Below are 21,993 nucleotides of genomic sequence, written 5' to 3'. Positions count from 1 at the left end.
ATAATTTTGAAAACATTTCAGACTGGAGCTCCTGCATCTCTGCGCATTCTACCGAAATTGGCGCATACTACAATTATTAAAAAAAGTGTACAACCAATTGCCGCTAGGTCTGTAACACTTTCAACACCAACGATCCAGCTGGATAAGCCAGTTGCAACTGGAAGAGAATCGCTATTAAAACAGCAAAATCAGTTAACACAGCAAAATACCCTTAAGACAACAACTACACTTTTACAGCAACCGCCCGTAAAACTAACGACACAACAACAACTTCCGAAACCGTTCACTATACAGACAAATAACTCTATACGCCCAAATACCCAAAACTCCACTTTAAANAACTACACTTTTACAGCAACCGCCCGTAAAACTAACGACACAACAACAACTTCCGAAACCGTTCACCATACAGACAAATAACTCTATACGCCCAAATACCCAAAACTCCACTTTAAAACAAACCATTTTACCATCTAAAGCTTATAAATGGCAAACAACTCAAGAATATCTGATGGCTAAAAGGCAATCTACGTAAGTAATTATTAATGTTCCTGAGCACTTGTAGCTCCATATATTGGTATTTTCTTTCAGCGCAAACGGATTGACTCAGCAAAATAATCCTGCAAAATTAGCCACAAATCAGCAAATAACAAAACCATTGAATATACAGGCTAAAAACTATACACCGCAAATTTCAATGACTTCAGTTCCAAAACCTCGTAAGTTGCTGCCTAAACCTCAGGTACCAACGGCTACGCTTCAGACAAATGTTACACCTCAGCAACGTTCAGAGCCGCAGTTCCAATATATTGAATTGTACGTAGTCGTAAGCCATTTTGGACTCGAATAATCGTTTTTTTTTCTTCTTTCAGCATAAATGAAGCGTTATTTGATTATGAGGAAACTAATAAAAAGCAAGTTATTTCAGTGTCTGATTCTGAAGATAATACCGCAGAGATTGAGGAAAAAACTCTAGAGTAAATGTTTAATTTAAAGCTATTCGACTGGATTGCTTTTTTATTTTTCTTGAATTATGTTTACAGATATTTGTTGCAAAAACGCAAAACCCCCTCAATCGACTTAGAAACGGAAACGCGGCACGCAGAGTGTGTTTCAAAATGTGTTCAAACCGATCAACCGTAAGTTAAAAAAAGAAAAAGCAAAAAAAAAACAATCATCTTATTCCTTCCACTATTCAAAGAGATGATGATCGAGTTTATTGCGGCTTCGTAAATGTTACAAAAGATGGGTCTGACAAATATTTTAATCTTCGCTGCTTTTATTGCGATGCAGAGTATCCGATATCGTTTTATTCAGATTTTTCTGATCATATAAATGAAAATCATGGTAACCTGGAAAAGATTCATGTCAATGAAAACCATGGGAACTTGGAAATGTTTCATGTTGAAAACGATGATAAGAATACTACAAATGAAATGGTATTTAGCGATTTTTCTGATTCGAGTGACGATATGCCACAAGAAGATTCGCAACATAGAAAACTCTTTATCAACTTAATCGATACGGGAGCTAAGGAGACATATATTCCATCAATGAAAAACAAGAAGGAACTGTTACCAGAAGATTTTGACGATGGCGAGGAGCCTGAAACCGGAAGTGAATCAGAATCAAATTACATGTGTGTAGAAAAATATGACCCCAATATTGATCACTGCTACAGTCAAAGCGGCTCAAATGTAACTGAACATGTTATGATGATTTATTAGCTGTTTATTTATGAATTTAAAAATTGTTTTTCAGAAATTCAAATTCAAGAGTGATGCACAGCCAGTGGATGAGGTAANTATGATGTTTATTTATGAATTTAAAAATTGGTTTTCAGAAATTCAAATTCAAGAGTGATGCACAGCCAGTGGATGAGGTAATCAGAATATATAAGGCCTCTTTTACAACTGTAAAAAAGTAGCTTAACTTAGCTCACTATTAATACGCAGTATCTATTTTCAGATAATTTTCGGCAAAACATCACGTGAGATTGTGTTGGATTTTTTGGATCATTTAAAAGGATTCTCGTGTTTGTGGCGCCATCGTGACTTGGCGCCGGTGAATTATGATAATGAACTGTTGGATTTGATGGATATATTGGTAGACAAATGGGGACTGAATTTGAAAATACGACCTTTTCGCAAAAATTTGGAGAATATAAAATCTTGGTATATTGGGATGACCATATCGAAAGAAGAGATGGGTGAAAAATTCAATGAACACACATATATCGATTTCTATAAAAAATGTGCAGAATACTTGCCCGTTGGAAACACGAGTAAACAACATAAAATTCACTGTAATCTGTGCGATCGTTTTTGTTTTGACATGATCGGCTTACAGATGCACAAATATAGAAAGCATAAAATTGGGCAATTGCCCCATGGGTGTAGTAAGTGCGACAAACGTTTCGATTACGTGCACAAATTGCGTCGCCACATACTGAAGAATCACACGATCATTCCGGTGCCGATTCGTAAGTATGTTCCACCCAAACCTGCACCGCCGCCGGAGCCTGATACCAAATGCTTCGAATGTAACACTGACTTTCCCAATTCAGAGGAATACAAAAGACATTTGGAAATCCATCCTAGAGGTGACTGCCCTTATGCATGTGAAGAGTGTGGACGTCGATTTAAAACTGTCTCTGTTCGTAATTCGCATAAAAAACGCCATCAAGAGCCAAGCTTTCAATGCTTATTGTGTCCGAAAAAATTCTTTTTCGCGTATCACTTACAACAGCACATTAGTTGCCACAAAGGTGATCCGAACTATATTTGTGAATTGTGTGGAAAAACATTCATCCGTCAAAAATTATTCAAGGAACATGTCGACTATGTGCACCTCGGTCGTGGCTATTGTAAAATTTGTGATCGTCACTATCATAAGAGGTCTATACTCCATAAACATTTATGTAATGTGCATCGACCGGTAATTGGCTCAGTTGATGATCTGGCAAAACGTCGTCGTCAAATGCTCCGCGAACCGGGAAGTAGGAAGGGCTTAGGGGCAGGACCCCGCCCCCAAACAAGAAAGTACACATACTTGACTGATCCTGTGACGCAAAAACGTCGAATCGCATGTCCCAAATGTGATAAGAGCTATTGTCAATATGATTCTTTATACGCACNGCTTTGTTCCAAGCAGTTTACCAAATTTAAAGGAACAGTCGCCGGTAAAAACCGAGGCAGCACCGTGTGTCAAAAGCGAAGAGTTTGATGTTAATGATTATGAGTTTATGTTAAATGGTAGTTCCGTTTTAAATTTTTAATGATTTTTTCTTATAAATTTCTTAGATTAACCATTTTTAATGCTGCAGTGTGTGAATGTATTTAAAATAACATAACATTCGTTATAAATGAAAAGGTCCTATTTGCANACTTTGTTCCAAGCAGTTTACCAAATTTAAATGAACAGTCGCCGGTAAAAAACGAGGCAGCACCGTGTGTCAAAAGCGAAGAGTTTGAAGTTAATGATTATGAGTTTATGTTAAATGGTAGTTCCGTTTTAAATTTTTAATGATTTTTTGTTATAAATTTCTTAGATTAACCATTTTTAATGCTGCAGTGTATGAACGTATTTAAAATAACATAACATTCGTTATAAATGAAAAGGTCCTATTTGCAATAATTTTGGAAAATTTTTCCTTTAGTTTGCTTTCATATAGTCGACCTCACCGAAATTCAAAGCAAAATACGAGATTTATTTGCATCTTAAGATCCATCCTATACAAATTTAATAAGTTTTTACTTTAATGGCGCGGATATTATAGAAAACAAATACTGAAACATATCGTTAGTATAGTATGGAAAGGGCGTAACTCACAATGTCGCTGAAATACAAAAAGCCGTAACTAACTAAAAATCCAAAATTCACTTTTTGATTGATGCATTTCATCGAATTATAAGTCCCCACATCGTTTTATGCAATAAAAAATGTTAGTTAGATGTGGCTTTTTTGTATTTGAGCGACGATGTCAGATACGCACTTTCCATACTATACTAACGACAAGTATGTGTAATATATTTAACTTTAATGGAATAAATTTTGTCTATCTACTTCATATTTACCTCATGAGTTTTTGTACTAAGCAGATATATACAATAGTCTGGTCTGACTGAGTCAGTATTGCAATTGAATTCCCCGTGGGTTGAAAACTTATTTCCGAGCGGGGCGTTTTGACCTCTTACAACCATGCTCTCATGTGGGAGTTTTAACGAATGTTTAAAAAGATTATTATTAAAAAAATTTCTTCCATTTCAATAGAGACATAAAATCATAGAACTAACGGCCGATTGTTCGCCTACTATAAGTACTAGCTTTTCAAATAGCGTCGGCAATATAATTTCTCAATTAAAAGTAAAAAAAATTATGATTCATACAGAAAATTAATACAAAAAAATGTGAAAAAATGGTGATTTTATTGAAAGTATTTTGAATTTTCAGTGCATTTAAAGCAGTTCGCGGCATGTGGAATGCGGCTCCTTTATTCCGTACATCGTGCAACGGTACACCACTAAACCGAAAAAATGGCAACTCTGCCAACTACTCACGCTTGGTGGCACTTTTCGCGAAGTAGTTGACAGTTCAGAGTAGTTTACGGCAAGAGCGGCAACTCTACCAATCGCGGCGAGTAGTAGGATTGTTCGATATTTAAGAAAGTATCGATATCATGAATCGATTTAATTCATTGCATGTAAAATCCATATGGCGATATATCGGGCTGAACAATATCGATATCGGAAAAATCGATGTTGAAAATCCTACTCCCAATTTAATAGAATGTTAGACCTGCCTGTCAACTCATCTAATTGTGTTAGTCGACGTTCAGACACGAAAACTTTTGTTGCGGAAACTCGAAGCTTGTAGGGGAGAGAGCGACGAGGAAAGGGGACGGGTACCGAGTCGCCCGTACTCGGGAAACACGCTTTGTGCTCTCGTTCGTCTGAGTAATTCAAGTTGGCGATTCACAGCTGACAACAACAATTGCGTACAAAAGAGTTTCTGTGTGTGAATGCAAAGGGCAACACCAAAAGAGAAATCGCCGATAATAAGAAACTCGAGTTTCCGTGTTTGAACGCAGACTAATTTCCATTTTGTATATCTACTGAGGATTAAAACGGCATGCCGGTCGAATTAAGCGGTTTGTGAAATTGTTGTGTGAAAATAACTTTAGTATTTTCCCATACACTTTTTTGTAGATGAAAGATAAATTTCAGCTTAAATATCGATATTGCGGGTAAAGTATCGATGTCTTCGATATATCGACCTTGGACTATCGATTCGAAAAATCGATTATCGTGCGATATCATTCAGAATAATCGACACGGGTACTGTTTATGAATTTGTACAACGATTTTGGGTTGCTGTGCCCAAACACGTGAATCGAATCAAAAAACTTTATATGGTATTTGTTGCAAATTTTTGTTATAAATTTGTATATACATTTTTATATATAAGATATTTTTATAAAATACCCAGTAACCAAAATAGACATCACTAGGGCGGCAGCCCCAGGTTTACCGCACAGAAAGAGAAATCTAGTTACCTCTTCCTTTCTCAAGGTTACATCACTGGGGCGGTAGCCCCAGTTATGTCACACAGAAAGGAGAATTCTACGTAGTAAGGGTTATAATCTCTAAGCGCGGCCGAAGGCCGCCTACGCAGAAAGGTGTTCTCTGCAAAAGGTGTTCAGCCCCCTTCTTCGGACGCAAGTTTAACTTTGTTTTTTCCTTGCAAAAAATCTAAAATTCCCCTATTTTCAAACAGCTCCCCAGGGGTCTGTGGGAGGGGTTGGGGGGAGGGGTGACTTTTCATAAAGCGGCATCAATCCTCTTTCGTTTAGGGGGGATTTGTGGGGCCCACACCCCCGCCCCTCCGCCCCCACACCTAAATCGTTGTACAAATAGCTAAACATTTCCCATCGACACGGCAAGGCGAATACATTTTCGATATCGGAAACATAGATGTTGAAAATCTTACTTCCAATTGAATAGAATATTAGACCTGCCTATCAACTCACCTAATTGTGTTATTTCCATCTTGTATATTTACTGAGGATTAAAACGGCATGCCGGTCGAATCAAGCGGTTTGTGAAGCTTAAGAGCTAAATAAATCACACAAGCTGCTGATTAAACCTACTTTAGTATTTTCCATACACTTTTTTTATTTCAACTTAAATATCGATATTGCGGGTAAAGTATCGATGTCTTCGATATATCGACCTTGGAATATCGATTCAAAAAATCGATTATCGTGCGATATTATTCAGAATAATCGACACGGCAAGGCGAATTCATTTTACAACAAACACATCATTTTGACATTAAAAGTACCGCGGCGAAAATCTAAATTCGCCCATCAACATCACCTTGTATAAATTCGCCTTGCAAAAAGTTCAATGCAGCAAAAGTGTAAAAATCATTTGAAATTTTATTTAAAAACTCTTTCGAATTTAATGAAAGAATTCATTTGCAAAACGTAGCAATAACGCGTAGTATAAGTGGAAGTTAAGAGTAAAGTGTTTACAATAGCTTCGGTTGTGATAAGCGATCGCGCGTTTTTGTGTATTGCGTTGGTTTTTTCGGACAAAGTTTTAGAATATTCGTTCACACTTATGTATGCCCTGGGATTATACTTCATTAACTACGCGCTGATATGCACTAATGAATGATGTGCAAAGATTTGGCATATGGTTTCCAGAGTTGATAGTGATTATTGTGGCGTTGGCCAACCGTTGGCCACGGGCCTAGTGACATACGCGTGCCCCACTAAGCTAACTAATGAAAGTCTCAAATGCATGTACTTTGTCATTGCTGTGTCAATGTGGAGCTTCCTCTTAAGTGAATTTAAAGCAATAACTTGCAAAAAAATAAATAAATAAAATACCTATTAGTTATAATTTCAAAATGGATTCAAGCACAAGTATTGGTGAGTAGTTTGCTTTCTTGTATCTTATATCAAATTCTCATTTCAAATTGAATTTTCAATTTAGCTGCTGCCTTGGCTATTCTGGCCGCAGCGTGTATTCTTGGTCTTTTGAATTTGAAATCAAAAATTAATTAGCTAATTTAGCTTTGGTGGGTGGTTTTGGTATCTTCATTTAAAGTGGAGGGATTGTTATTAAAAGTTTATGTTTTGTACAACAAATAGTAAAATATCTGAGGACATAGTGTTAAGACACCAATGGGCTGGTCGCTATGCAGCTCAGTCAAGAAACAGTCGCAAGCAGCATTGAAGTAAAATATACAGCAGCAGTTGAGAAGGCTTAAAGTTAAACTGGGTGATTGAATTTTATTATGTAGTACATAAATCATGTTTTTTTTACGAAATTCATAGTAGATATATTATCCAATCTTGTGGAAAAATTCTAACGTCATTGCAAAGTAAATGGACGGCGGTGCCTCCAAAATAAAAATTCCCTTTAAAGGGAAATTTTTTCTTTAGTGTTGCCAGAGAATTTCTTTGTTTTTATACATTTTGAATAAATAAAGGTTGCAAGTCGTGACTGCAACTGAAAGACTGCAAATCTATTTCGGAAATATATTTCAACTTGCTTGCAATTTCTGAGAATGTTTAGCTATTTGCCCTCTGTTTTTGGGTTAGTGGGCGGAGGAGCAGTTGGCGTGGCTCTTCGATACCCCACTCACTAGAAAGCACAGCTCAGACTTTAAAAAAGTTATACCTCACCCCTCCAACCCAAAAAAAACCCCAGTATTTTTGCGCAGAACTTGGTGATGCAGTCACATTAAACTAATCAATATCTTAAAAATAGCGTTCTCCATTTTTGGATATCTCCTTTACGAGATATTAGGATAAAAAGTGTCGTTAATTTGGTAGAAATTTTGATCACACTGTAGTATTTCTTACTTATGGCTGCCAAATTGTGGACAAATTACGCTTGGGACAAATTCTTACTAAAGAAAATCCTTCATAAACTTAAAACTAATTAACAATCAACATTACAAATTAAATAATTTAAGGATTTTGGTAACAAGTAACATTTTCAGATACGTTGGAGAAAATCTATCTTCGCGTTTTTGAGAAATTACATTCCAAACTTCAATCGTGATTTCCCACAACCTGCCGAAATTAATATACGGCAATCTTTTACCCAGACGACGATATGCACAAGATCCTGAACAGCCCTATTGATTGTAAATTATCAGCATTGTTTTAGGTCTTTAAAGACTCAATAAATAAATATTGTATGTGAAAATTAAAGCTGTTCCTCTATTCGGAATCATTGACCCACATCAGTGCTCCAGAAAGTTTTAGTTGTATTTGGTATATATAAGCCAAAACTTAAGCGTTAATAAAATGGAAAATTTTGAGAGGCAGTGTATCCACCATAAACTCTGGGATCCAGGTTACAGAATTCAAAAATTAATTAAAAAAAATCCTTTTTTATATAGCTCGGAGTTTTTTTTACCTTACTAATTTTACCTTTAAGGAGAGCTGGAAGTAAAACTTTTAATTTTGCGCAAATATTATTAAATTGAAATATCTGAAATTACCGACTTTAACAGTTTATAAGGTATTTTTAGTTCACTGTTATAAGTGCCATAGCACCGAATTCGAAATACGTACACCTTATTTTGGTTTCAAAAGATTTTTTCAGCACTTAAACTTATAAAATTCGTTATTTTTGTTAAAATTGCCGAAAATGTGAAAACAACCTTACGTCAATAAATGCTCAATCTTAACAAAAATATGTAGCTCTTCATTTTAGCTACTATTAATATTATTTAGCTCTTTTTAGCTCTTTTTTTGAACGTTTTAGCTCCAAATGAAATTTTTCTCTGGCAACATTGAGCCACATGCTTTNGGCAGTGTATCCACCATAAACTCTGGGATCCAGGTTACAGAATTCAAAAATTAATTAAAAGAAAATCCTTTTTTTTTATAGCTCGGAGTTTTTTTTACCTTACTAATTTTACCTTAAAGGAGAGCTGGAAGTAAAACTTTTAATTTTGCGCAAAAATTATTAAATTGAAATATCTGAAATTACAGACTTTAACAGTTTGTAAGGTATTTTTAGTTCANTTCTAAGCTGCAAAAAAATTTGCATGGGCTGATAGCTTGCAAGGTATAGTCGGACGAACACAACCCTGATAATCGAAATTTAAAAATGCTGTAGCCAAACGATAAACTGACGGACGAAATCCAGAGACCTGTGAACGCCCTTCGGACCACAATAGCTGAACTTCGCTCTGGCTATTGCAGCAGGTTGAACTCGTACCTGAGCAGAGCGTTCGTCATACGGCTAGAAACATCTCTTCGCGTGCCCACTAAACCCCACTCAACTGACGCATCTGTCCCTATCGACGGATCCTATGAAGGGTTTCGCCGATCTAAGCGGGGTTAGATCGCCGAAACAACAGCCCATGGTCGAGTAAAAACCGAGTCATTCCGGTACGTAGAACCGGCTGTCTTGGGAAAGACAGCCCTTGGTCGGGTAAAACCCGAGTCATTCCGGTACGTAGATCCGGCTGTCTTGGGAATGAGTCCAAGAAGAATTGAACCAGGGGTCCCACAAGGTGGTGTTCTCTCCCCCTTACTATTTAACTCCTACATCTCGGAGCTGACGAATGCTCGATTTTGGCATCCGGGAATGGAATTGATGACCTCTGCTCAAAACTAAACGACTATATCTCCAGCCTTTCTCGCTCCTTCACTGCAAGAAGCCTAACACTCCCCAACGAAATCAACGGCGACCCTCTTCACCACCTGGACGAAGGAGGTCAGGCTAGAATTAGGTATACACGTCGATGGCACACCAATACCGACTGTAAACAACCCAAAAATTTGAGGGGTCACCTTCGATAGCCTGCTCTCCTACTCCACGCTTACAAACGCAGTTGTCAATAAAGCACAGAGCCGTAACAAGGTCCTCAAGTCGCTCGCCGGCAGCACTTGGGGCAAAGACAAAGAAATGTTGCTGGCAACATACAAGGCAATTGGGCGGCCGGTTCTAAACTATGCCGCGCCTTGTCAGAACGCCGCACTCCGGACAGCGACTGGGTGCCTTCTGATGACGCCTGAGCACCACCTACACAGCGAGGCCCAAGTACTCCCCATAAGCAATGCTTTGTAAGCAATTTCTGGTGGGGTGTTACAGAAGCGAACACCCAAACAGACCTCTGCTTCAGGAGAAGCCTCCGCCCAGGCACGTCAGGGGCACCTATTCGTATAAAAGGACGCAGTCCAGCAATACGTAGACCAACCACTGGACCCGACGACATACAGACGAGCCATTAACGACATCCATAGAGAGTCAGTCACCACCTACCTCGACTCTCGACCTATGAATGCCGTAATAGGAGCCCAATCACCACCTGTAGAAGAGACGGAGCTTCAACTGCNCAATATCCCCAATGAGTGCCCGGCATGTGGAGAATCCCCTCACGACACCAACCACCTCTTCACATGCCAGCTCAATCGGACTCAGCTAACACCCCTCTCCCTCTGGTCCGAACCCATTGAAACAGCTCGTTTCCTGGACCTCCCGTTAGTTGAGCTTGACGAAAATGATTGAACGTTGACCCGATATAGGCGGGGCTTAGAAATGCCGCTACTACAACAACAACAACGGATCCTATAGAAACTGCACGATTCTTGCGCCTCTCGTTAGTTGAGCTTGACGAGAACGATTTAGAGACTAGCCGATCTGTATGGGGTCGTTGTAGCCGCTACAACAACTACACCAACAACCTTAATATGGCAAACAAGACTATCAAGCTTTTTGACTAAACGTCTTAAGGCCCGTTGACGGTTAGACTTTTCAGTGTGGCTTTAGAACTGCTAGATCCACCTTGGATAGATAGTATTTACCATACACCAAGTCTTGGAAAAGAACCGATGGGGGAGGATGGTCATACCATCTTTTTGTAAATTTTTAGGGCAATTAAACTGAGTTTAAAGAACGGCCGTGCATTGAAATACTGGCCCTTAGTACAGCAAGAAAAAAAGTATATGTATATATAAAATAAAATAAAATACAATTCCTATTGGGCATACGTTTAGAACTAAAAACGACGCGTAGATGGCGCTCTTAATTATCGTCATTTGACATTCGGCTATTATGAACTTTTTTGGGGTTAGATTTACGCAATTGACTTTTACACGGAATATTAGCGGCGTGAATTTTCTGTCGTATTTCCTTGTAATATCAAAGAAAAACTTTGTAAGTATTAAAAATATCAACCCAATTGCTATATTTTACAAATGATCAAATACATATTCGATGTTTCATCAGAATCATCAAGAGGAGCAATGTCTGCTTTTGTTGCCGTACGTCAAGCAAGTGCACTGAGCGTTGCGGTCGCTGCTGTGGGTCGTTGCAGCGCTGGCCGTCGAGCATTTAGTACTGGACGACTGATTCGTAGTGCGAGGGGAACTGCTGCTGCACTTTTGCGTGGTCCACATCGTCTACCCACATTTTCTGCGGCCCCACCTACTTTCCAACATTATGTGCGATCATATGCAAATGAGAAAAGGGTATTCGAGCGTACCAAACCCCACTGCAATGTCGGCACAATCGGTCATGTGGATCACGGAAAGACCACTTTAACGGCTGCTATCACCAAAGTGTTGGCAGAAAAGGAACTAGCTGAAAGTAAGAAATACAATGAAATTGACAATGCACCAGAGGAAAAGGCACGCGGAATTACTATCAATGTAGCTCACGTGGAATACCAAACAGAATCCCGTCATTATGGCCACACTGATTGCCCCGGTCATGCTGATTATATTAAAAATATGATCACCGGTACGGCGCAGATGGATGGCGCTATACTAGTGGTTGCTGCCACTGACGGCGCTATGCCACAAACTCGTGAACATTTATTGCTAGCAAAGCAAATCGGCATAAACCACATTGTAGTGTTTATCAACAAAGTTGATGCTGCTGATCAGGAAATGGTCGACTTGGTTGAGATGGAAATTCGTGAGCTGATGTCTGAGATGGGTTACGATGGAGATAATGTGCCTGTTGTGAAAGGCTCGGCGCTGAGTGCTTTGGAAGGCCGAAATCCTGAAATTGGATCCGAGGCAATTATGAAATTGTTGAACGAGGTTGATAACTTTATTCCTACACCTGCACGTGAATTGGATAAACCTTTCTTACTGCCAGTTGAAGCTGTGTATTCCATTCCTGGACGAGGTACTGTCGTCACCGGTCGTCTGGAGCGCGGAGTGGTTAAGAAAGGCAACGATTGCGAATTTGTGGGCTACAATAAAGTTATTAAATCTACAGTAACTGGTGTTGAGATGTTCCATCAAATTCTTGATGAAGCCCAAGCTGGTGATCAGTTAGGGGCTTTGGTACGTGGTGTGAAACGCGATGATATCAAACGTGGTATGGTAATGTGCAAGCCTGGTTCAGTTAAAGCGCTTGATCAGCTGGAAGCACAAGTGTACATATTAGCGAAGGAAGAAGGTGGTCGCCATAAGCCATTCATGTCATTCATTCAATTGCAAATGTTTTCTCGTACATGGGATTGTGCAGTGCAAGTACAGATACCCGATAAAGAGATGGTGATGCCTGGCGAGGATACTAAATTGATTTTGCGTCTCATAAGACCAATGGTATTGGAACAGGGGCAGCGATTCACACTGCGAGATGGCAACTTAACCTTGGGCACAGGTGTTGTAACGAAAGTACTGCCGCCACTTTCTGAAACCGAACGCTTATCGTTGACCGAAGGCAAGAAGGCACGTGAGAAGAAGGAAGCTGCCAAGAAATAAACTAGTAAAACGGTTTTTGTTTTAATTATATTTAGTTTTATATGAATATCTAATACCTTTGTAATTTTAAAGAGGGAATCGGAATGTGTAATGAAAAATGTGTTTCAATTGCATTTCGATTTTTATAATTGAGTATGAAAGTTGCATTCAACTTCATAATTCCATACATCCAGTTGATTGCTAAATAAAAAAGTTGGACCAATATGAAAAAAAAATGTTGCTTTCCTGTATTGATGTCGAAAAAAAACGGGATGGGTTGAGCGCCGAAAAATTTAGAGTTGCAGACCATGAGGACGGAATGGGTAACATTCCCACGACAATTGGGTCTACGTAACCGGAGCGACCCAGATTTATATATGGCCTAAGACTGCCACTCCAGCAACACTCCCCAAAAACCCTTTGGGAACTTGTATGCTGCTACAACAACAACAACAACACCGGATTGGGTAAAGAAGAATCGATCAGTCTAACAATATTGGTATACATTTTGCGTTATCCTGACATCCAGGAAATTATACTATAATTCTTGATAGGGGCTATAAATATAAATGTGTGTGCATTTAGCGCTTACACATTTTTCTTCGTGTTTGGCCGGGCTTCTCCCCAATTTATGACATGCGTCTTGAATGTTGTTATAAAAATGGAGTGAAAGACGGCTATATGCCGACTCCGCACGGCAAATGTTTTTTTTTGCGATAAGCTTTTTCATGGAAGAAGTTCACTCGGAGGTCTGCCAGGGGCCGACCGCTATTAGAATTTAAATTTTTTGGATGTTGCCCCTGTCAATACACACTAACGCCAATATTCAATACAAAATATTTCTAAAGTAAATTGCAGTAAAAACAGGATTCAAAAAAAGTAACTTTAAATACCTTGTTCTTATATAATACAACCCTCAAACCATATTTTTAAATTAAATCATTACTTCCTCAACTTTTCAGATCCGCTCAATGATTCTGCGCCAATGCCAGAACTAAGTTTTGAGGATTTATTGGACGATTCGCCTGTAAAGAAGGCAATTGCCGATATCGACGACCCTTTGGGTCTCGAAGATGAGGTCAGCACACTAAAAAATGACACTTTAAATACGCCCGGGCCCAAGAAACCACCACAACATATGAAACTAGCTGCAACCGGACCACGAACCTCGGCCACTAATCCATCGCCAAGTGCGAATAGCACAACTGAAAGGACCCCAATCATGACAGCAACATCAACAAAACTAGCTTCTGCTGCAACAAACACAGCAAGTGCTACAAAAAGCGCAACGACCACAGCAACTTCAGCACCGATTGTACTGAACAGTAGAAATATTTTACCAAAATCAGTTGCAAGTGGCAGTCAGTTAGTAAAAATTACACCAAAAATAATAGTGTCTAGCGCACCGACACTCTCGAAGAGCCCTTCAACATCAACAGTTACTGTGACAGCTACAACGACGGCGGATGGCAAAACGGCTATAAAGACACCGAATGGACAAATATTGTATATCCAAAAAAAGACTACTCCTACGGCTGCCAGCAATGTGGGTACTGCATCCATAAGCAACTCTGCGCTTGCAGCTGCAACAACATCGGCAACTGGCAGCAATAAAACCGTTGCCTTCAAACTAATGCGTACATCCGGTAGTGGTGGTTTGGTGCCTATCAAAAACACAAATGCAGTTGCCACAACCACTACAACAGGCGCAACAACAACAAAAGCTGATGCAACATACAAGAATACGCATACAATGTCGCCAAAAATTGCCACCCAATTGACAGCGCCCGTCGGCAACAAACGCGTCATATCTACTGCAGGCGGACAGGTTGTGGTCAAGACGTCACAAGCAGCGGCTGCAACAGTAACAGCAGCAGCAACCAACAATAAAATGGTAGCTAATAGGTCAACAGTGGCTACCGCTGCATCGGGGACCACAACAACATATCGGTTGAGTGGCGGTACACTAACAAGTCACACTACTATTGGCACTAGCAGTACCACTCATATAGCTAATACCAACAAAGCGTCTGTGTCCGGTGGGCACAAAATTTACGTACAAAGTGCCAATGGCAAGCAAATTCTTGTCTCCAATCAACAACTTATCAAATTGTCTCCAAAGCCAACCACCCCAAGTGCAACTTCAACCTCTGCAGCATCCAATGCAGGCACATCGACTAGCGCCTCAACTGGTGGTACCACGGCACGTCAACTGCAAGCGATACAGTTGCCCGGCAAGTCAGTGCAATACTTGCGTGTGTTTCCGAAAGGTAGCGCGGATATCAGTGGTAATGCTACGTCTGCCGCACCTCCAACAGCTACTTTAACGAGCACATCATCGGCGGCAGGCACCACACAAAGCCCCAATCCAACGTCGTCGACGATTAAGATATTAAATTCTGCTGGCGTGCCCCCAAAATTCACTGTTGTACGCCCAAGTCCGACGGGATCGGCGAAACTCATTTTAACACAGTCACCTAAGAAAGACGGCTGTGTACCGGTCACTTTTTCCCCGATCACTTCAAAAGTGGTAAGTAGCCTTCGAAAACAGAATTTGAAAGTAGTATTTGAAATCTAAAATTGTTTTCTTATATTCAGCAAAAAACCATAGTAACTGTACCCCATTTGCGCGCGATAGGCGATGGATCGCGTAGTCAAAGTGCGGCCGCTGCCGCTAACGCTCATTTAGTCAATACGAATACAAATCAGTCGTTGATAAAAAGTAATTCTGGTGTGGGTACTGTTACCTCAGTGTCCAACCCATCCAACACATTGATGCGTAAACATAAAATCTCTGAAATCAATTCCGAACTAAAGCGCATAACGACAGCAAGTAGCACAAGTGCCGCAGCAGAGGCTGAAAGTATCGTTGATGTTGGTGCACCACCTGAGGCGAAAAAGTTGGCGTCTGGCAGTCGTATAGTAATGTTGCCACGTTCAATGCTACGCACAACAGCTGGTGGCAGTGGTCAAGTGCGTCAGGTTACGCTGCAATCGAATGCCGGCGCACCGGATAGTAATAATGGTCGTCAATCGCCAACGCGAAAGCTATTGCAACAGCAACATCAGCATCAGCATCAACATCAGCAACAGCAACAACAACATTCAATGCAGAGCGTCCTCAAGAGCAATAACACGCTAGGGGTAAATGATGCGAGCGGACAAAAATCGCTGCTAATTAATGGCAAGACGCAGGCGTTGATCGCACAGCAGCAGCTACAACAACAGCAGCAGCAGTATAAAACGTTGCAATTGAAGAGAGAATTTCAGCAACAGCAGCCGCAACAATATGACTCGAAATTACCGACGTTGTCGAAGGGCTTAAGTGCTAATATCAGTAGCTATAACAACCAAAGTGGTAGTAATGACACTGCCATCTACAATGCCGTTGATAACAAATTACTAAATTTTAAAATTAAATTAGAGCCCATAGATGAGAAACCGGATGTGACAACCACACCGGATTTGATGCAGGATGTGGCGAATGGCGGCATACGTCGGAAACACTGCAATTGCAGCAAATCACAATGCTTGAAATTGTATTGCGACTGCTTTGCCAATGGCGAATTCTGTCAGGATTGCACATGTAAAGATTGTTTCAATAATCTGCAATACGAGGATCAACGGCAGCGGGCGATCAAAAATTGTCTAGAACGAAATCCCAGTGCATTCAAGTGAGTACATTCAATTTAATATTATTATTATTTCGAATATTATTTTGTTCATGTTCATTTTCGCACGCATTCGAGTAGGGAACGTACCTAAGTTTGATGATGTATAATTTATTATAACCAAATTGCAGAACATTTTTGGATTCCAAGCATTTTGTAAAACCTCGGTGCCTTTACAAAATTATGTTTTTTGAAGAGCTACATACCCACATACATACGTTCTATATTAGCCCTCAAATTTATTAGTTCCAACGTTCTTACAAAAAATATTGAATGCAGTATAGGAAAATCGAAATAGTGAATATATGTATGTATTACAAAGCAAAGATGAAATAGAATACATGCTGCGAAAAATATACAAAATAAAAAAAAAAATCAGTATTGCGAATCTTGTAATACAATTAAATTATTGAACATACTCTGCCGGAACAAAGTATTGGCACAGCAAATTGTTCACAATATATACAACAATTTTTATTCTAATATTTTTCCACCAATTTTTGTATAAAAATATGGTTCATTCAACAACAAAAAACATAAAAATAAAATTCCTTAACTTTGTGCAAAACTCGCGAAAATTCAGCAAATTTTCATCAAAATTTAAAATTTTTTAATCAGAATTTTTAGAATTCTTTTGAGTATGCAGTTTTGCAGCCCATTAAATTCTTAATTGCATGTTCGCAGCCAAGGCGTATTTAACAAGGTGGTGTTGGCCGTATATAAGTAAAAAATTACACTAACAAATTATACGCTGATGTCCATACTGTCATTGGTATGAGTTACAACAAACACATCATTTTGACGTAATGGCCTCCACGGCGAAAAACTCAGCTGTCGCCCCAACACCACCTTGTTTAATACACCTTGTTCGCAGCTAGTCAAAAATTGCGTTGATTTTTGAGATTTTTTTTTTTTTGTTGAAGGTGTTTTGCATTTTTTCCATATAAAGTATTATTGAGAAAAATTTTTTGTTGAAGGTGTTTTGCATTTTTTCCATATAAAGTATTATTGAAAAAAATTGCCAAAAATCAACGGTAATTCCTATCTACCTAAAACTTGCACTTTATTATAAAAAAATTGATTGGGCTACAAATCTGCATACTCATAAAAATTCTAAAAAATCTGATTAAAAAGTTGAAAATTTTCATGAAAATTTGCTGAATTTTCACGAGTTTTGCACGAAGTTTAGGAATTTTATTTTTATGTTGAACTATATTTTTATAATAATTTACGTAATAAGTACCCAATACTCAGAAACATTAATTGCATTTCATCGAAATACTAATGGCAGAGCGTTTAAACCTATCACAACAACTCTCACTTTTTAAAGGATATTGAACCGAATATATCGTTTTATAAATTATATTAAAATTTGAGATGGCTTTTAAGCTTTTTTGCTGGCCAATTAATTTTTCCTATTCTTTTATAAAGAAAAAGGAAATAACTTTAAAATTAAAATAAAAAAATATATGTGTATACGAAAAATGTAAAAATTATATAAAAAATATCTAGAAAAATTTAAAAATAAACGTAATCAAAAATAAAACAATAAAAGTAATACAAAATTAAAAAATAGGACAAGAAAAATAAATAAAACGCATTAAAATTTAATAAAAATAAAAATTATAATAACAGTTAAACAACAAAAAATTATAAAACAGTTAAAATGTTAGTCGGACAGTTAACTGAAACCTACATACATATGTATGGTTGTATATCTGCAATAGCATTTATACCTTTTAACACTCGCCAAATGTTTACACCACATTAAGCACTTGTTTTGAATTTAAACTCATTTTTGAATTTGCTCTCAAACATAGTAGGCGGTGAAAGATACGTGAGCAGCTAAAAATAATAGAAAAAAAAAATAAAACGCGGTAATCGGTATTTTCGTTTTGTTTTTCTCCTAATACAAGGATCAACAATTTTTCAAGATTCATTCAACATTTTTCACATTTAAGTTTTCAAGTGTTAAAAAGTTCTTAAGCACTGTAACTAATAAAATACCTACATACATACATAATTTCCACCACATACATACATAACAATTTCAACATTTCATAGACCGAAAATAACCACCTCACGTGAACAAGGCGACATGCGTCACAACAAAGGCTGCAACTGTAAACGCTCCGGCTGTCTCAAGAACTATTGCGAATGTTATGAGGCGAAAATACCCTGCTCATCCAACTGCAAATGCGTTGGTAAGTGTTATGCACAAGCAGTGATACCTCTTCCTGTTGTCTCCTGCTATATAAAACATGTATTTACAAAACTAATGCTTATACCTTCAGGTTGTCGTAATATTGAGGAACGTCCCGATTTGGACTTGGATCCAATTGATCCGAAAATTTTGGCTACCATTGCGAGTGTTTCGCTGCCAGCTGCCGGACAAAAGCGTTCATATGACAAGGGCAATAACAAAACGGCAGGAATTGGTAATGACAAACTTTATAAGGATACCGCTAAAGCTCTAGCAATGGGTAGTGACTTGCTGGCTGGTCTTGCTGGCGGCAGCAGCAGTTTGGCTGGCAGTAGTTGCAGTGGCAGCAATGGTGTTGCAGGTGGCGCTGGTGGCGGTACCAGTTCAGCACAAGAAAAACAACAATGCAACTTTATTACGCAGGAAGTAGTTGATGCTACCATACAGTGCATGATCTCGCAGGCGGATGAATGCGAAAAGAATGGTTTGCCTGCATATCAGACCGAAAAAATGGTTATGGAAGAAATGGGACGCTGTTTGGTGGAAATAATCGATTTCTCAATACGCAATACCGATTCGAGTTTTACGCAGGATTAAACGTGTGGCGACTACGAAGAGGCATGAGGACGACGATCAATTGATGAATTGGATATGGAGCATAGTTTTTGAATATGAACAGACTAGCGTCGCCCTAGTTTGACGGTTTTTAATTTAATAAATTATAAAATATATTAACAGTAATCTATGCACATATACACATATACATGTATACATATAATAAAGTATATAACTTTAACAGAGTCTGTGTAAATAGGGACTTCTTTCACTACTTCAATTAGTGTAGCTCATATGCTTAGCCTCAAGTGGTTAGCGTTAAGCGGAATTGTCTATAAGCAATTTTAGTGCATATACTATTTGTAGAGGGGATATACTTAACGATTGCTGAAGAACAATTCGGTTCGTGCATGCAGTATATTCGAGAAATCGGTTATTTAAAATATGAGCCATCTATTTTGAAAGTGGCATAAGTAATTTTATGCAGTTTCAGTTCAGTGATAATATATCTATATATCTATATATGAACGCGTATGTCCAAATTTCATCAGCTAAAGGTCAAAACTTTGTGATTAGTTTATAACGGTAGAACGATTTACAGATGCATTCAGTTAGAGGTACCAACCATTTAAGCATAAGAGCTAGGAAATGACTTATGACACTTTCAAAATAATCTGATCATATACTAAGCTAAATAGTAAATATTTTCTTTAGTTGATACGCATTAAGTTTGAACAGTTTTTCGTCAGGTTTTTCTTTACCTTTTTAATTTATCGGTTAAACGGCTTTTTTGAAAAGCACAATGTTTCTTTTTAGATTATTTTATAACGGTATTTTGTAATTGTTTTCACCTTTTTTTAAGCTTAAGTTTAACGTTAAACGATATTTTCTTCAAATTATACTATATTTTATGATTACTTTCTATTGTACCTTTTGGTTGCTCTAATATTTACTAATAACGAAACAAAGAAAGCACTTACAATTAATTTAATTAAAATGCTAAGCATATGAATTTGCAACAATATGTACACACATATATGTATGCATATATTCGCTGTATGGAATAGTAGTTTATGTCGAAAGGCGTTCGCAGCATACGACTGCGCCGAGCCGTTGAAGAACTTTTAACTTTAACGCGGCATTATACTAAAGCCAGCTTCCTGACATAAGCTACTATTCCATACGAAAACAGATTATATACAGACGTTTCAATTACACAGCGCGTGTAGAAAAATACTATCTTAAAATGTATATTATATGGCGAGTGTCTAATCAAAACATGATATTTCCACTATACATTCGGCCCTATCGCGAATTTCACGTGAACAAATGTTCCCAAAATTTATAAAGGAAAACAAAAACAATTTTTCCCAATTTGTTTTTGTTTTGCTTATTAAATTCTGGGAACGATTTATTCACATCGAATTGGCAATGGGGCTAATTATTTTACAGGAGGAACAAAAAACGAAAATACAAAAACAAAAAACGTACTGAAAATATCGCAAATTTCAAAGTTTGAGTAGGTTTAAAAAATGTATTAGAAATTTTTTAAAGTGTAATAGAGTGTTTTTCAGACGTAACTCATTTTGAAGGTATTATTAAAAAAAAAAATGAAATAAAAAACTTGCAGAAGTGGAAATATCTTTTGATCAGACACTTCTCAGGCAAAAAAAAAGTTGAACACCATTTTAATACATATACATAACTGACTTAAAATTTGATGACTCTTAAACGAAAAAAAATTAATTTCAAGAATTAGTTTTAGGACTAACCATTGTATAATTTGACTCGTTGTAAATAAAGGTTAACATGTATTTAAAAAATATGTTATTTGTAGATTAAATGAATGTTTGCTTTAATATTTGTTGTAAGGCTATTTATGAGTTCGTAATTGGGGCTAGCATCAAATCTAAGGGATTTATATCGACTGAAATGCCAATTTTACACAGCTACAAGCAGGGCGAATTCATATAAAGTGATAGCAGCAGTACAAAAGCTGAAATTTACTCTAACAAATTATATACACGATAACAATCAGAACAGAAAATATGTTCAACAAATACATAATTTTGACAAACAGCACAATTTGCCTTGAAATCAAATGATCCGGTAACGCCACCTTGGATGAATTCGCCTTGGTTACAAGCAAATATCCAAGGCGAATTTATACAAGGCGGTGTTAACAGAACAAAAACAAAAATTACAACAACAAATTATACGCTCCTTGACAATCAGTACAAAGCCAAATTACAACAAACACATCATTTAGACAAAAGGTACAAATTCGCCGTGAAATCAGCGGATCCTATAACACCACCTTGTATAGATTCGCCTTGCAAATATCTGCTGCTGTTGCTTTTGTAACAGCATAAAAATTTGCCACAGCGTTCATAGCTGCAGTGACAGTCCTTGGCCAGACAGAAGTTTGCGTCGTTCCGGTTACGTAAGACTGTCGCACGACCCCGCTCAGCGTGATGTGTTCTAGCGGCTACAACAACCCCGCCCAGATCGGTTGGTATGCCAGTTGTTGTTGTCAAACTCAACTAACGGAATACCCAAGAAGCGTGCAGCCTCTAAATGGTCTGTCCACAGGGACAGAGGCGTTAGTTGTGTAGAGTTTTCCGGGCATACGAAGAGATGTTTCGAGGCGTGGGGTGTCTCCGCCTGCTGGACACTCATTTGGCACATCTGCATCTAAGCTGCTCAGGTATGAGTTCAACCTGCTGTGGTTGTGTGGCCAGAACGGCATTCACAGGTCTGGAAGAGTCTACGTAACTTGCGTACGTTGCTATGGACTTCGTCCGTCAGTTCATATAGATGCCTTCTGACAT

General features: G+C 38.2%; 3 protein-coding genes across 3 annotated transcripts; all 3 read left to right on the top strand.

The window, feature by feature from the left end:
• The first annotated feature begins 27 nt into the window (after positions 1-27).
• Positions 28-3,225, top strand: LOC108358446 (uncharacterized). Its single transcript, XM_017609774.1, has 8 exons — positions 28-224; positions 340-531; positions 592-816; positions 873-977; positions 1,044-1,139; positions 1,202-1,697; positions 1,762-1,800; positions 1,969-3,225. Exons 2-8 carry the CDS (start codon positions 512-514, stop codon positions 3,223-3,225), a joined length of 2,238 nt encoding a protein of 745 aa, XP_017465263.1. The 5' UTR covers positions 28-224; positions 340-511.
• A 3,157-nt stretch (positions 3,226-6,382) lies between these two features.
• mip120 (Myb-interacting protein 120) lies at positions 6,383-20,965 on the top strand. The gene is made up of 5 exons (XM_017609812.1): positions 6,383-6,937; positions 13,696-15,263; positions 15,332-16,407; positions 18,469-18,608; positions 18,699-20,965. Exons 1-5 carry the CDS (start codon positions 6,916-6,918, stop codon positions 19,202-19,204), a joined length of 3,312 nt encoding a protein of 1,103 aa, XP_017465301.1. The 5' UTR covers positions 6,383-6,915; the 3' UTR covers positions 19,205-20,965.
• mEFTu1 (mitochondrial translation elongation factor Tu 1) lies at positions 11,074-12,958 on the top strand. Its single transcript, XM_017609813.1, has 2 exons — positions 11,074-11,192; positions 11,265-12,958. The coding sequence occupies exon 2, from the start codon at positions 11,282-11,284 to the stop codon at positions 12,752-12,754; it is 1,473 nt and encodes a 490-aa protein (XP_017465302.1). The 5' UTR covers positions 11,074-11,192; positions 11,265-11,281; the 3' UTR covers positions 12,755-12,958.
• Positions 20,966-21,993: the final 1,028 nt, after the last annotated feature.

This window comes from Rhagoletis zephyria, unplaced genomic scaffold (genome assembly GCF_001687245.7).
Source record: "Rhagoletis zephyria isolate East Lansing unplaced genomic scaffold, Rhagoletis_zephyria_1.1 Rzeph_scaffold_00257, whole genome shotgun sequence".
In the NCBI taxonomy this organism is placed as follows: Eukaryota; Metazoa; Arthropoda; class Insecta; order Diptera; family Tephritidae; genus Rhagoletis; species Rhagoletis zephyria.
Note: the sequence above shows the minus strand (reverse complement) of the source record. Positions and strands in the feature narration are given on the sequence as shown.

Excerpts from the sequence above, each read along its gene's own strand:
- mip120 (XM_017609812.1), top strand. The coding sequence starts at position 6,916 with ATGGATTCAAGCACAAGTATTG. Across the intron at positions 6,938-13,695 it reads GGATTCAAGCACAAGTATTG|ATCCGCTCAATGATTCTGCG; the intron begins GTGAGTAGTTTG and ends TCAACTTTTCAG. Across the intron at positions 15,264-15,331 it reads CCCCGATCACTTCAAAAGTG|CAAAAAACCATAGTAACTGT; the intron begins GTAAGTAGCCTT and ends TCTTATATTCAG.
- mEFTu1 (XM_017609813.1), top strand. The coding sequence starts at position 11,282 with ATGTCTGCTTTTGTTGCCGTACGTCAAGCAAGTGCACTGAGCGTTGCG.